Consider the following 13,354-nt stretch of genomic DNA (forward strand, 5'->3'; position numbering starts at 1 on the left):
GATTACTGTGTTACTTACCACTAATTAGCAGTTGTGTGTGTATTGTCCCCGTTCAGTTTATGGATTCAGTTTTCTAACTAAAACAGCTTTTTGGTGGCAGTTGTTGAGTTTCCCTTACAGTTGGACCCCAGACTGAGGTGGTCTGTGGGTCTGTGCCAGCCCCCCGGGGAATATTCTGCCCATATATACAAGCTGATTGCTTAGCACTCCACCCTGTCATTCATATATGCTTAATAATATAGCAGTGTCCAACACCAGTGGGTGACATGATGGTGGATACATCTGTGGCCAAGCGGACACGAGAAAGTGAGTAGGCTTTGACAGATACAGCTAAAATGTACCAAATAAATAAATAAATGTAATTTTGTTATCACAGTTATTGTTCTTCATGCTGCTGCGTGAGATCAACAGCACTGACAGGTTTATACTGTTTCCTTCAGCCTGCTAGGACCCAAACCTGCCCACACACACACACACACACACACACACACTACAGTACACAGATATATAATGTGCAGTATTAGAACAGTCGTTTGCTATTCAGTATTATTTCTACTTCTTCTTCTTTTGAGTTCTCCCTTTAGGGGTCCCACAGCTGATCTCCTGCCTCCTCCTCCTCTTTAACAGCTCAGGAGGAAATAAAGGAGGAGAAAGCCTTGTTGCCGAGCACAGTGGTACGGTGTTTCTTGTCCCCATGTTTGCACACATTTCACAAAGAAAGTGTGCAAACCTTCCACTCCAACAGCTCCACCACCATTTTCCTGCCTCAAGCTGTGCTTTACTGTCCTCCCTGTTTTCCACACAGTGACCTGGTGGCAGCGCTCAATTCAGAACTGGTTTCATCAATAAAGGGCCCAAAAAGCCTGCCCCAGCATGGCACCATGGTTTTCTTCTCACTCCCATTAGTAACACTACATAACGCTCGACTCTCAGGCCTATTCAAAGTGCAATGCTTCTCTGGGAGGCACCAAGACAGAAGAGGCTTTGTGTCAGCACAAGTGCTGCACTTTTGGAAAACAGGTTGTTTTCACTGTAGCCTCCTCTCCCTCCATTACTACAGCTGATCCCCTCGTTAACTCTGGCAAACCAGCTGTTGTCTGAAAACAAGAAATGAACCATGTGACAGTTATACAGTGAAATCTAGAGAAATTCACCTGAACACTGAACTCACCCTTCATTTATGTCTCCAAATTCACCACCTGGACTGTAAAAGAAACATTTACTGAACTTTCTTAATCCACTAACTGTAAGAACCCCAGGATGCTCTGTGGTCAACAAATACTTAAAATAATTACACAGGGAATGCAAGTCAGAGGGCTACGGAGCCAGGACCAACTCTGATTCACAGCTGCCATCCTGATATAAACAGAATCAAAACAAAGAAAATGAGTTTGTTTCTGATAAATATTTCCTCTCATACTGTGAAAGAACTGCTGTTTTTCTTAAGAGAGAAGGATGTAAATGTTATTCAGCGTGGCTTCTTTGTCTAGGAGAAGCATGTTTCATGTTTTTAACGTTTGCATTCAAAGAAGAACATGATTACACAACTACAACAACATTACCATATATAATTACTGTAGATATTTGCGTGTTACACGTACCATTTGTGGCCAGGATGACAGCGATGTATTGCTGGCTGAAGGTGCTGACAGTGAGCAGCATGGCTGGTCTCTGGGAGGTGACGAAGCTCAAGGCCACGTCCTCTCTGGCTCTGCTGTCCGTGGAGGAGGTGGAGGCCTGAGAGCTTCTGTTCTGCATCACTGAGAAGGGCTCCTGGAAGGTGTAGGTGACTGAGGACTCTCTGTCAAAGGACACAGACACCTCTGTGCAGACACGGGAAAAGAGAAGAGATGCTTTTAGGAGCTGATTCAACCTTTAATTAAAGATAAATACATAAATAATCACCGAGACAAAATCAGCGAGCTCCTTCAGATGTGGAGTGGTTTATTCAGTATCAACTGGATTTCTTTGCTTACCTAAAAATAGCCCAGCTTTAGTGTCCATCCAGCACAGCAAGGCTGCAGCAAAACTCATTCTAGTATTTCATGATATTCGTGCTGTTTTCACCACTCGGGGCAATTTATCAGACTTCACACGGCTCCCCTCCGTGCCCACAAATATTTTTTTTCTCCCACAAATGCAGCCGTACTCCCAGAGACCGATAAACAACTCTGATGTGTAAAACTGTTGCGGTTCTCACACTCGACCATACAATCGTAAAACAAGCCTGCGAAGCACCGTGAGGAGGGTCAACAGCGTCCTTCCCCATGCTGACTTTATTAAAGCTACAAGCTGCAGACTTACAATAACAGTATAAAGGCTGCTGTAAATTTCACAGTGACGCAATGCTAGCAGGTAGCTAATAAGTACACTTTCATTATTATCATATTTTCATTTATATGAATTTTCATTTGCAGTGTAACTGCATTTGCATTATTAATACTAAATGTTCACTTACAGTATTATTTGATTTTCATTCAGTATATTCAGCAGCTCAGCTTTAAATGTAGTCATAGTATGGTCACTGGGTAACAGCTCATATCTGTGTTACACTTATTATACACAGGTCTGCCCAGTTCACCTCAGACCAGCTGGAAGTGGTTTTATTCCTCAAACTATGTTTCTCTTCCATCACTCGAAGAACCATCTGGTTCCTCTACACCAGTGTGCGGGTCATTACCTGAGGAACTGTTTGCATTAACTTCATCAAAGCTTCACTGAACTTTTATTGTTGCAGGAAATCTGGAATTTGAGCAGGTTCCAAAAAAGCTGTTTATGATCACATTTGCAATTTAACAGTTTCCTAAATACCTTCATGCTCTATGAAAACTGCCTACATTTCAATATAGTGTGTGTGTGTGTATACATATATATATATATATATATATATGGGGGGTTTTTTGTTTTGTTTTTTATATACAAAAAACCACCCAGCACGCCCCTGCGGGCGGTTTATCCTTCAAGCTCGGGTCCTCTACCAGAGGCCTGGGAGCTTGAGGGTCCTGCGCAGTATCTTAGCTGTTCCCAGGACTGCGCTCTTCTGGACAGAGATCTCCGATGTTGTTCCCGGGATCTGCTGGAGCCACTCGCCTAGCTTGGGAGTCACCACACCTAGTGCTCCGATTACCACGGGGACCACCGTTACCTTCACCCTCCACATCCTCTCGAGCTCTTCTCTGAGCCCTTGGTATTTCTCCAGCTTCTCGTGTTCCTTCTTCCTGATGTTGCTGTCATTCGGAACCGCTACATCGATCACTACGGCCGTCTTCTTCTGTTTGTCTACCACCACTATGTCCGGTTGGTTAGCCACCACCATTTTGTCCGTCTGTATCTGGAAGTCCCACAGGATCTTAGCTCGGTCATTCTCCATCACCCTTGGGGGCATCTCCCATTTTGACCTCGGGACTTCCAGGTTATACTCGGCACAGATGTTCCTGTACACTATGCCGGCCACTTGGTTATGGCGTTCCATGTATGCCTTGCCTGCTAGCATCTTGCACCCTGCTGTTATGTGCTGGATTGTCTCTGGGGCATCTTTACACAGCCTGCACCTGGGGTCTTGCCTGGTGTGATAGACCCCAGCCTCTATGGATCTTGTGCTCAGAGCTTGTTCCTGTGCTGCCATGATTAGTGCCTCTGTGCTGTCTTTCAGTCCAGCTTTGTCCAGCCACTGGTAGGATTTCTGGATATCAGCCACCTCCTCTATCTGCTGGTGGTACATACCGTGCAGGGGCCTGTCCTTCCATGATGGTTCCTCGTTTCCCTCCTCTTTCTTGGGTTTCTGCTGCCTGAGGTATTCACTGAGCACTCGGTCAGTTGGGGCCATCTTCCCAATGTATTCTTGGATGTTCGTTGTCTCATCCTGGACTGTGGTGCTGACACTCACCAGTCCCCGGCCCCCTTCCTTCCGCTTAGCGTACAGCCTCAGGGTGCTGGACTTGGGGTGAAACCCTCCATGCATGGTAAGGAGCTTTCTTGTCTTTATGTCAGTGGCTTCTATCTCCTCCTTTGGCCAGCCTATTACCCCAGCAGGGTACCTGATCACAGGCAGGGCGTAGGTGTTGATAGCCCGGATCTTGTTCTTACCGTTCAGCTGACTCCTCAGGACTTGCCTGACCCTCTGCAGGTACTTGGTGGTTGCAGCTTTCCTAGCTGCCTCTTCATGGTTCCCATTCGCCTGCGGGATCCCCAGGTACTTGTAACTGTCCTCTATGTCTGCAATGTTGCCTTCTGGTAGTTCGATCCCCTCAGTTCTGACTACCTTCCCTCTCTTTGTTACCATCCGACTAAGCTTCTCCAGCCCGAATGACATTCCAATGTCATTGCTGTATAGCCTGGTAGTGTGTATCAGTGAATCGATGTCTCGTTCACTCTTGGCATACAGCTTGATGTCATCCATGTACAGGAGGTGGCTGACAACCGCTCCGTTCCGTAGTCGGTATCCGTAGTCAGTCTTGTTAATGATCTCACTGAGGGGGTTCAGGCCTATGCAGAACAGCAGTGGGGACAGAGCATCTCCTTGGTAGATCCCGCACTTGATGGTGACTTGTGCTATGGGCTTGGAGTTGGCCTCTAGTGTTGTACGCCACATCCCCATTGAGTTCCTGATGAAGGCTCTTAGGGTCCTGTTGATCTTGTACAATTCTAGGCATTCCAGTATCCAGCTGTGGGGCATTGAGTCATAGGCCTTCTTGTAATCAATCCAGGCTGTGCACAGGTTGGTCAGTCTGGTCTTGCAGTCTCGGCTGATTGTTCTGTCTACCAGTAGCTGGTGTTTTGCGCCTCTGGTATTCTTGCCAATCCCTTTCTGTGCCCCGCTCATGTATTGACCCATGTGCCTGTTCATCTTAGCCGATGTGATGCCTGACAGGAGCTTCCATGTAGTACTGAGGCAGGTTATTGGTCGGTAGTTGGATGGGACCGGTCCCTTCTTGGGGTCCTTGGGGATCAGGACAGTCTGACCTGCGGTTAGCCATTCCGGGTGTCTCTCGTTAACTAGCAGCTGGTTCATTTGTGCTGCCAGACGCTCGTGGAGTGCAGTCAGCTTCTTCAGCCAGTAGGCGTGAACCATGTCGGGGCCTAGTGCTGTCCAACTCTTCATACTGGAGACCCTTTCGTGGATGTCTGCCACCGTGATGGTTACTGGACCCTATTCTTCGATTGTCTGTCACTTCCTGTTTCAGCCAGAGTGTGTGGCTCCAGCCTCAGTTCAGCAGTTGGAGTATGGGAAAGGATGGTTGGGAACGGAGCCTTTGGTGGTGCTATGGTCTGCCCTCAGATCCACTAGCCACTGAGCATTGCCGTTATGGGTTGCGTCCTTCTCCCATATGCTCTTCCAGTATTGCTCCGTCTCCAGCTGGTGCTGTTCTCTTATTGTTCCCTTGCCACTGAGAGTACACCTTTGCTGGTTCTGTGGAGAACAGTTGGTTTATTCTCCTGCCTTCTATCTCTCTGCTGTACCTCCTCAAGCAGCTGGCCAAGGCTGTGAGTCGTTGCTTGCTCAGGTATGGACAGCTTGCTGTACTTCTTAGGCACCTTCTTCATTGTATATATATGTATATATAGTGTCCAAGTTTCATTTTAAACCTGTGTTTATTCATGACTGTGTGTTTGATATGCTGCAGCAAACGCATGAATGAACTGAACACCAGACTTGTTTTTAAATATTAATCAAATTAAGCTCAATTAAGCTTCCATTAACTGTCATTTACACTTAACTAATAATCAAATCACATAGAGTATTGGCTTTAAAATCCATATTTGAATGCCAGTGTGTGTGTTCAGCTGATTCTTTGGACCTGACTGCAGCAGCTGGTGCTGTTTCTGGTGCTGAGGCCACCTGAACAGGTGCAGATGCTACGCTGGTCACTTGTTTACTGTCTGGGTTAAAAAACCAAACCAAAAGATAATTTAACGTTCAAATGAAATGCGGATTTGATGTGTCGGAGAGTGGATGGGATGAGAGCCGCGTTGTGTCTACCCACCATCTCAGTGTGCTGCTGCTGCTGCAACGACACGTTAGCAGTGAGCGTGTCAGCAGTGCTACAGGCTCTGCTGCTAGCACACACCACTGAAGCAGATAATCTGTAGTCAGCGGCAGCTCAGCTGCATGTCATTGCTGGGTGCCTGGCTTTTAACAAAAGCATATACACCAAGTAAAGAGCAGAAGATGAAACTTGCTCCGTTCTGTCACATAACAACAGCATGAAGTAAAAGCAAAAGCACTTTAATTTAAATCTCTGCAACTCATGAACACGAATGCAACATGCACTCTATGGTAGACAGGTTAGATATGTATATATAAGATTAATCAATATTGCTACTTTGTATTCCATCAGTCTTTGTGCTTTAGGGCTAGTTCTGATTTATGTAACTGTGGCGATTTTGCAGTAGTTTAGTTTTGATTCCCAGTGTCATATCTTTAGGGATCATGTGTTGTAGAGGCTCAGGGAAATAAACAATTCTCCAAAAACCTGATTTATACATGTAAATATTCTCAGCTTCTGGTTTAAAGTCTTACTTAATACAACACGAACGTCACTTTGTAACTGATGGACCCTGGAGTCAGTGTGCTCTGTTGACCATGTAAGTGACGAGCTGTGAGGAGAGGGCAGCGTCACTTTGGTTCACAGTCAGATCTGCTCCGTGTCACTTCCTGTTTTAACACACCAAAATGATCTGCTTGAGGCTTGAAGACAGAACTTCACTAAGCGATGGGTCACTGTCACCACATCTATCTGTGGGATTACACAGTGGGCCATTACCAGGACAGATAAGGAGCTAAATGTAGTGGGAGAGAGACAACAGGACATCCTGAGAGAGCACAAAACTCAAGCTGCTGTAGTCACTACTCAAAACTGGCCAAAGCAAATACTTCCATGTGATCGGTAAAAGCTGTTACAGCCAGGAGAAGAACCTATTGGTTAGAGCGTCTCCAGCACGCACTGAAAGTATCACTATCACTGAGAACAGACGGGCATGTGCAGATGAATATGTCAGTCAGCTGGCGAGCACATGGAGATCCCGGTGCAGTTAGCTAAATGTCTGCTCTTTGTTTGCTTTCACTCACACTGCAGAAAGGAAAAAGCTTTCAGTGATAAACTGTTAGTGTGACTTTGTTCTCATGAACGTCTGCAGCACACGTTAGTGTGACTTATACAGCAATAGAGACACAATGGAAACACGGCAACATTAAATAATCGGGAATGATCCTTTCAGATGCAACATTCATAGTACTGTGTTTAAACAGACAAAACTTTGAATATACAGTGCTTTAAAATCTGCCTTCAAAAGGCTCGTACTCCCACGCAGAGCGAGATGAAGCTCAGACCAAGCCTGCAGTCTACCACAGAAACAAACCAAACCACGGCTCGCTGTAAGAAACCAGCAACATCTTTGAAGTGAACAGGTTCCACCTTCATATTTAACATTCCAGACAGGAAGAAGAAGCGTAAATTGTACTCTGTGATTAGGCATATTTGCAGCCAGGCTTTTCATCTCTTTTCCCACAGAATGTATATTCAATTTGTTTCTTTGTACTGCATCCATATGCTTGTTTTCACAGCCTGCTCCTCTGCTATTTGTGCAGGCTGTTGATGGGTTTTTGTTGTGTTTGTGTCTGCTCTCTTCTCTGCTCACATACTGCATGAGATAATTTGTTCTAATGCATTTGAAATGTTCTTGGAGCTGGAGTCAGGACAGGTATTAATTGCCTTCTGCATTACTTGCATTTGTTATTGGTTCCCTGTAATGGAATAACCTCGACGGTGATCGATCATCTGTTTGTTAGAATCAACATCATTCAATTAAATGAATTACACAGCCTGCACGTTTTTTTCCAAGGACTCACCTTGGTTGCAGGTGGTTCCTCCGTAGGCAGACTGTGAGCAGTCACAGATGTAGCCGTTGCTTTTCTCCACGCACCTCCCTCGGTTGTGGCAGAGGCTGCTGGATCCGGTGCAGTAGCCGGGACAGCCGGCGCTCACTCCCGGTGTCATCTTGGCCCTCTCCTCCAGATCGAAGCTGACACCATTGACGGTCAGAGACCTGATACAGCCCAGGAAACCTCTCTGCTGGGACGCCGTTCCTCCTGAGACACATATTTAGGATGCACAGGTGATGTGGTGGTATAACGCCCCGCAGCAACTTTATAATCAGGGTTCATTTGAAAGATGAATCTTAAATCCACATCGCCAGTGAGCTATGCAGGGATAAAGTTAAGATGAGCTTGTCTTTTAGCCACATGCTAAAGAAGTACGGTTTCAGAAAGCAGAAAAAATGACCTTTGAAATAGCTCGGCTGTTCCTACGTGGATATGCTAGGTCGCTACACCCAGACAGAAATATGAATGAGGTGGACACAAACCTTACTCATAAATGGGTCACTGTTGATCTGGTGCATATTCAAAGGTTTGTTCCTGTGCGCGTTCAGGAAACATCACCAAACTGATATATAAACATATAATTTGATGGACGAGACGTTGTGGGGGAAACAAGAAAGAAGAAATATGACTCGTGACAAATTTCTCCTTTCTGAAGGTGGAAGACGGATGACTTGAGATTGAAAATAATTTATCTGAGAAATAAAAATACAAATGTGTGAATATAATCTCCTTTCACGATCCCCCGAGGCTGACAGATGATACTTGTTAAATCCTGTATTGTTCCACATCGAGTGAGGCTCTGCCTATATTTATATATAGCAGGCTCTGGTGAAATAACGCATGTTTGTGATAGTGGGAGCTGTGTGAGCTTTTGTGCACACGCTGACATCGTGGGACCTCGCACTCTGTGTGTTTGGCACACGGCTGACCACAGGATTCAAACCTTAAATTGGCAACAGTGTAACTGTTACACTTCTGGATGCTTTGTCTTATTTACACGTGCCAGCTCACCAGTGAGCAACAGCATCTGAAATAAATACAATTTTAGAAGCTGCCAAGTCCCTTACAGGGATTTTGTTTGCATACAGTTTAATAAAAGTGTAATCTGAACATGATAACATAAAAATAGTACTAGTATGTAAAGTACAGCCTCTGTGGAGCAACGGACATGACAAATGTTCAGTGAGTTTAGCACATGACTACAAAACAGAGCAACAATATTTGAGTGTTCTGAATCGACTCTATGGATCTCAGGTTCTTTAACAAACGTATGACGAGTATCAGGTGCATATAAATACTTTCCTCCCTCTAAGCCATGCCTTCATTTTTTCATTTTTCTATCTGTGTGTGAAACTTGGGGTCAATTTTTCATTGGTAACATAAATTTGACATGTTTGAACCTTGAAGGCAACACTGCACAAACATCTACCTTTAAAGCTGCTGAATGGATAAAATAATGGAAAAGAATGATTACATGGACAGTGTAATATAAACTCATCTTTATATCAACTATAACTGCGGTCGCTTCTCCGTGGGATTAAAACCGTCCATCTTGGGAAAATATAAAGTCAAAATATCCACAGTTGGATTTTCAGCTTTGAAGCTAAATTCAGCAAAAACTTTGGCACACATGTTTTATGCAGAGCACAACTACAGCCACACTTTACACAAATAACTAAAGAAAAGTGATTATCAGCTTCATCTGACAAAAACATTAGCACCAGCTTCAGGTCTTTGTAACATTCAGCCAGTGAAAAGAGTGAGCTCTGAGCCAACTCTGGGCCAAACTTTAAAAAGTGTTTGGAGTCGAGCTTTGGGGATTTTGCAGGTCCATGAACTGAGTCAATCAAAGTTTTCACATGAGTTCTTTTCCAGGAAAGTCCACGACGTGCAGTGGAAGCTCACAGATGTTCCTGCGATGCCACATTCAACTCTTTCAGCAGTAAAACAGAGAATCACACACTGATGTTTTAAACAGGCTACATTGTTTCTTTATGATTACATACACACTGTCATTATATTTACAAAGCTTCTAATCAAGGCTGTTATTTTTGTCTGGAAACATCAACGCTGCTGTTTTTAATATTCATTCCAATATTGTCACTGTGAAGTTTTATTATCTCCTCTTCTCCTACAAGAGCAGGAAACGACATTTCACAGACACATTCACATGTTAGCACGAGACCAAACTGAACATCACTCCTGTGCCTTATGAAAATTAAATCTTCAAAAGATAATGTTTTTCTTGTGAGATCCACAGAAGATCGATTGTCCTTTCACTAATAAATGATTTCATAAGGTGAAAGATCCATTAGGTGAGGAAAAAACAGACTTTAATGGGATCTCTCTCTTTATTATTAAGCAGAGAGATTAAAATGTCAGAGTGTGAAAGGCTGCTGCAGAAATATGAGAGGAAGAGAGCAGACACGCTCCCTGACCAGGACCAATCATGAAAAAACAATAAAATACATTTGAAATTGGCTTAACACCAGAGCAATGCAGATCTTAATATAATACTCAGATGATGTATGTGTATTTAAAGAGGTTTTGTTGCTGTAATTACATTTCCTCTCCATCCTGGCTATGAACAGATAAATCCCTTCTGTGACTGCTCAGAGTGGACATCAAGAGGAAACACAGTGACGCTGCTGCAGAAGATCACCCCCCCGCCCCCCCACGCCGAGCTTCATGTTCACTTCAGCTCAACTTCATGAATGAATTTTGGGCCTAAAACTGTAACGATCCACAGGGTGCGGGCCCAAGTACAGGACACGAGACACAGCGCAAAATGCATTAACATCTGTCTGACTCAGACAGGGGAGAAAAATGGCAAGGGGCTGATTTGCAAGGATGAAATCCTTTTTGCAAAGATTTCACTAGAAAACACAAGCAAAACACAAGGAAACACAAGCAAAACACAAGGAAACACAAGCAAAACACAAGGAAACACTAGCAAAACACAAGGAAACACAAGCAAAACACAAGGAAACACAAGCAAAACACAAGGAAACACATGCAAAACACAAGGAAACACATGCAAAACACAAGGAAACACATGCAAAACACAAGGAAACACAAGCAAAACACAAGGAAACACAAGCAAAACACAAGGAAACACATGCAAAACACAAGGAAACACAAGCAAAACACAAGGAAACACATGCAAAACACAAGGAAACACATGCAAAACACAAGGAAACACAAGCAAAACACAAGGAAACACAAGCAAAACACAAGGAAACACATGCAAAACACAAGGAATCCAAGGAAAGCTCAATGCCAGGCACTGCTAAGATAAAGTGGAACGTGACAAAGGGAACTGAGGGCGTATCTGCTTTGGAAAAAATGATTCATTGATGGCAGCAGGGGAAAAAAAATCAAAGAATTTACAGAAAAGCAAAAACAAGGGACACTCCAGCAAGCGGATAATTTTCACAATAATGCAAAAACAAGTTAAAGATAAGATTGTGTGATTGCACAGTCAGACTAGAGTCCAGACACCCATCAAAAATGTTCAAAAGGTCTAAATGAAGTTGGCTGGGTGGAGGGCAATGTCTGCAGCTGTGAGCAGCAGAGCCTGTAGGTCAGCGGTCCCCAACTCCCGGGCCTCGGACCGGTACCGGTCCGTGAGTCGTTTGGTACCGGGCCGCGAGAGTTGAGGCTGAGGTGTGAAATGTATGGTTTTCAGGGTTTTTATCGGTTTTTAGCATTATATTTTTATCGTTTTTATCGTTAACTCGGTTTTCCTGGGTCCTTTCACGTGTGTTATGAATAAATCTTCTTTTTTTCGGTACTGGTACTAGTTTTATTTTGTTGTATTTATCCGCGACACCTTAAAGGCCGGTCCGTGAAAATATTGTTGGGCATAAACCGGTCCGTGGTGCAAAAAAGGTTGGGGACCGCTGCTGTAGGTGACCACTAGAGAGTGACAAGGACGGATTTCCAGGTAGTGGAAAGGCTGAGGACCTGAGCTGTGAAAACAAGGAGCGAGGCAGGACTTGGAAAAACTCTGTGAACAGGAAGAACTGACAAGGAAACGGCTAGAACGACACTTCAAGTAGAGCAAGATCCACGGCAGAGTATACACACAGGGACAGGAACGGGAATGAAGCAAGAGATTTCAAAATAAAACAGGAAGTTAACAGAAACGCCAAACCATGACGCTAACAAGCAACATGGACGATAACGATGGAGAAATGACACACGAGCAAGTCAATCAACAGTTTTAGAAAAATAAATAAATGAGCAGATATAAAACATATTTATCCAAAAGTGTGTTTAATTACATATATATTTTTAATATGCATTAAAAAAATGCTCAGCAGCTACTAGCTGTGCTTGCACACACTCTTGATCAGGAACAGCACACAAACATTAAAGAGAACGTCACCATTACACCACCATGCTGCCTGGCTGCAGCCCTGGAGACGGGGTGAAGACTACCAGTTTCACCAACACTCAGCCCAGTCAGGTCAAAGTAAAAAATAAAACTAACATGATGAATGCAGCGTTTACTGTCAGCATCAGAGGCAGCTCTGCCCTCTCTGTCCTAATCCCCTCACACACTGAAGCACTGATATGCACACTTCATATACTGCAGTCCATAAACATCAAGCTGAAGTGATTCTTCAGCAAAAAGCTAAATTATTGGCAAAAGTTAACATTTGTGAGCTCAGAATATAGAAATGAATAGACGTAAAGTCAAGTTCTCTGAGTGTGCCACAGCACTAGCGACATGTTTTATCACACTTGTCTCTCTAACGATGCAACTTTCTGTCTGACAGCTCGCATGTCGTGCCTTCTACAGCCAGAGACAATATCTGTTGCCACGTCGCAATAACATGATTTGCTGCCACTAAACCAGGTTTCCCACCTTCACAGCTGCACTTGTAGAACAGCCAGCAGGAACAATCTCCCTCTGCAGGATTTGTGCAGGATTTGAAAAATCCTAAATCAAATGCTTTTTAAGACATTTAAGACCTCAAGAAATAAAAATAAAGACTGAACAATGGCAAAATGAATTCAGGCTTATTACTAAGCTTAGGTCAGAGGTGTAAAGCTCCAGTCCTCGAGGGCCGGCGTCCCTGCTGCAACACACCTGAATATCATTAGCAAGCCTTGACTGCATGCTGAGGAGGCAGTCCAGCCATGTGATTCATGTTACAGCAGCTCATGAGTGAATGAACACGGTAAACACAAGCACTTTCTTCCAAACACTTAAGATTTATTGAAATTTACTTGAGTAGGGTTACGGGTTGCCTCCTCAGCATGCAGTCAGGTCTCACTAATGATATTCAGGTGTGCTGCAGCAGGGACGCCGGCTCTCAAGGACTGGAGCTTGACACTGCTGGCTTAGGTCAAGAACAGCTGAACACCACAGCACAACACAGTTTTTATAAAGTGAAACTTCCCTTTCTCCTGTTTTTCCATCTCCCAGAGTTCTCCCAGTTTGCTGTTCATCCCAGAAAATCC

The 13,354-nt window shown here is 44.1% G+C and overlaps 1 protein-coding gene across 1 annotated transcript in view; it reads right to left on the reverse strand.

Moving 5' to 3' along the window:
* The window catches only part of cntnap5a (contactin associated protein family member 5a), a 125,343-nt gene that overhangs the window by 16,962 nt on the left and 95,027 nt on the right, over positions 1 to 13,354 (reverse strand). Inside the window, exons 18-19 of the mRNA XM_005475153.4 lie at positions 7,850 to 8,089; positions 1,602 to 1,823 (exon numbers count right to left, since the gene is read on the reverse strand). Coding sequence (XP_005475210.1) covers positions 1,602 to 1,823; positions 7,850 to 8,089 — 462 coding nt within the window. The remainder of the gene's footprint in view (positions 1 to 1,601; positions 1,824 to 7,849; positions 8,090 to 13,354) is intronic.

This window comes from Oreochromis niloticus, linkage group LG16 (assembly GCF_001858045.2).
Source record: "Oreochromis niloticus isolate F11D_XX linkage group LG16, O_niloticus_UMD_NMBU, whole genome shotgun sequence".
NCBI lineage: Eukaryota > Metazoa > Chordata > Actinopteri > Cichliformes > Cichlidae > Oreochromis > Oreochromis niloticus.